Genomic DNA, 2,219 nt, shown 5'->3' with positions numbered 1-2,219 from the left:
AAGAAGAAGAAGAAGAAGAAATAAAAAAGAAAGATTAAAACCCAACCCCAAGGTGAAGGGTAGTGCCTGAGGACTGACAGCCAGAATAGTCTTCTGGCTGCCATAGGCACACATGTGCACACTGTGTTGTGCACCCTCATGTGCTGTGCACACTGTGTGCCCTCACGTGTTAGCTATCTATCAGTGGAAGGGCCTCTAGGCATCCTGGATGCCGTCTGTGACTCAAGCACAATATGCACTCATGGGACCCTCAGAACACCATCTTTCCTTGGAAGGATGTCACCCCAGGAACCCACAAATACTCTAAGGGAACAGAGGCCACAGACTCCAGCTGAAATTACAGAGTGAAAGTTTGGCTTAGTGTCATACCCTCGAGGACACACGGCTTCTCCAGCACTAATCTGGGCTCTGTTTTCTCAGAATGGTGGCTAACCACAAGGGTTGGTGAACCCAAGCCCATCCCTGAGGCCCAGACCCTCAGGGTTTCCTTTCACTAGCATCTCCCAGGTGGGAATCGGTCTCTGCCTCTCCATGGAAGTGTTTGTAGCTCTGGCTGCAATGGGAAGGCCACCAACATGGCTTGGTTCCCAGCATGCCTCTGTGTGTGTGTGTGTGTGTGTNTCTGTGTGTGTGTGTGTGTGTGTGTGTACATCTATCTGTCTGCGTGTGCATTCATCTCCTACAACACTGCCTGCCCGACAAGCATGCACTACCTGGCTTTATCACATCCTCCTGTGCAAACTGCGAGTTGGAGAATTTGTACAAGAAAATACTGACTCTTTGTTGACTGCTCTCACTGTGCAGAGGCATCTCTCCCGTTTCCCACCATCACCTAGGAGACCACTGAAGGAGGAAATCTCTACCGTTCACTGCCCCCTCATTCTCTGAGGCAAAGGGCGGGAATGGGAGGGAGTAGACAGCCACGGTACTTCACAGTCTCCTGTCACCCGCATCCACCCCCCCACCCCCCACCCAGGCTTCCTTCCCCCTTTACCTCTCACACTGCATCTGAAAGCTTGGCTGACCACTCCCGTGTTGTTCTCCTTCTCTGCCGGCCACTGATACAGGTAGACAGTGGTTCTGGAAGAGCCGGCATCCAGCACGACTCCATACTGCAGGGAGAAGGAAAAGCTGGCTTGCAGGCTGGGCCCTGCGGAGTGTCCAGTCTTCGTCTCACAGTGGATTACTCGGGTGTCACTTTTACTTATCCTTGGAGCATTACACACGTGCCTCATATTATTTTGGCCATGTCAACTTCCAATTCCCTCTCCAATTCTTCCTTATCATGCTCCCATCCCCCCTCCCCCCCCCCCCCGCCAACTTCATGCTTTCTTTTGGTAGCCCACTCCACCCAGTATCATCCACATGTGTGCAGGTACAGGGCCTGTTATGATTTGTATATGCTCCGCCAGGGAGTGGCACTATTAGAAGGTGTGGCCCTGTTGGAGTAGGTGTGTCACTGTAGGTGTGGCTTTAAGACCCTCATCCTAGCAGCCCGGAAGTCAGTATTCTGCTGGCAGCCTTCAGATGAAGATGGAGAACTCTCAGTTCCTCCTGCACCATGCCTGCCTGGACACTGCCATGCTTCCTGCCATGATGATAACGGACTGAACCTCTGAACCTGTAAACCAGCATCAATTAAATGTTATCCTTAGGCTCGCCTTGCCGGGCAGTGGTGGCAAACGCCTTTAATCCCAGCACTTGGGAGGCAGAGGCAGGCGGATTTCTGAGTTCGAGGCCATCCTGGTCTACAGAGTGAGTTCCAGGACAGCCAGAGCTACACAGAGAAACCCTGTCTCGAAGAACAAAACAAGGGCTGGAGAGATGGCTTAGCAGTTAAGATCACTGACTGCTCTTCTGAAGGTTGTGAGTTCAAATCCCAGCAACCACATGATGGCTCACAACCATCTGTAATGAGATCTGATGCCCTTTTCTGGTGCATCTGAAGACAGCTACAGTGTACTTACATATAATAAATAAATAAATCTTTAAAAAAAAAAGAAAAAGAAAACAAAACAAAACAAGGACTTGCCTTGGTCATGGTGTCTGTTCACAGCAGTAAAACCCCAACTAAGACAGACACTGTGTCCATTTATAGCAAAATAGCAGTAAGGAGAACCTTGGCTATCTTATTTTGTTTTGTTTGTTTTTTTCGAGACAGGGTTTCTCTGTATAGTCCTGGCTGTCCTGGAATTCACTTTGTAGACCAGGCTGGCCTC

At 50.1% G+C, this 2,219-nt stretch overlaps 1 protein-coding gene across 2 annotated transcripts in view; it reads right to left on the bottom strand.

Moving 5' to 3' along the window:
- The window catches only part of Entpd3 (ectonucleoside triphosphate diphosphohydrolase 3), a 28,986-nt gene that overhangs the window by 13,291 nt on the left and 13,476 nt on the right, over positions 1-2,219 (bottom strand). For both annotated transcript variants that reach the window (XM_021207992.2, XM_029543504.1), the window contains exon 4: positions 995-1,112. In XM_021207992.2, the coding sequence (XP_021063651.1) occupies positions 995-1,112 (118 nt within the window). The remainder of the gene's footprint in view (positions 1-994; positions 1,113-2,219) is intronic.

The sequence above is a fragment of the Mus pahari genome, chromosome 10 (genome assembly GCF_900095145.1).
Source record: "Mus pahari chromosome 10, PAHARI_EIJ_v1.1, whole genome shotgun sequence".
In the NCBI taxonomy this organism is placed as follows: Eukaryota; Metazoa; Chordata; class Mammalia; order Rodentia; family Muridae; genus Mus; species Mus pahari.
This window is presented reverse-complemented; position numbering and strand designations above follow the sequence as displayed.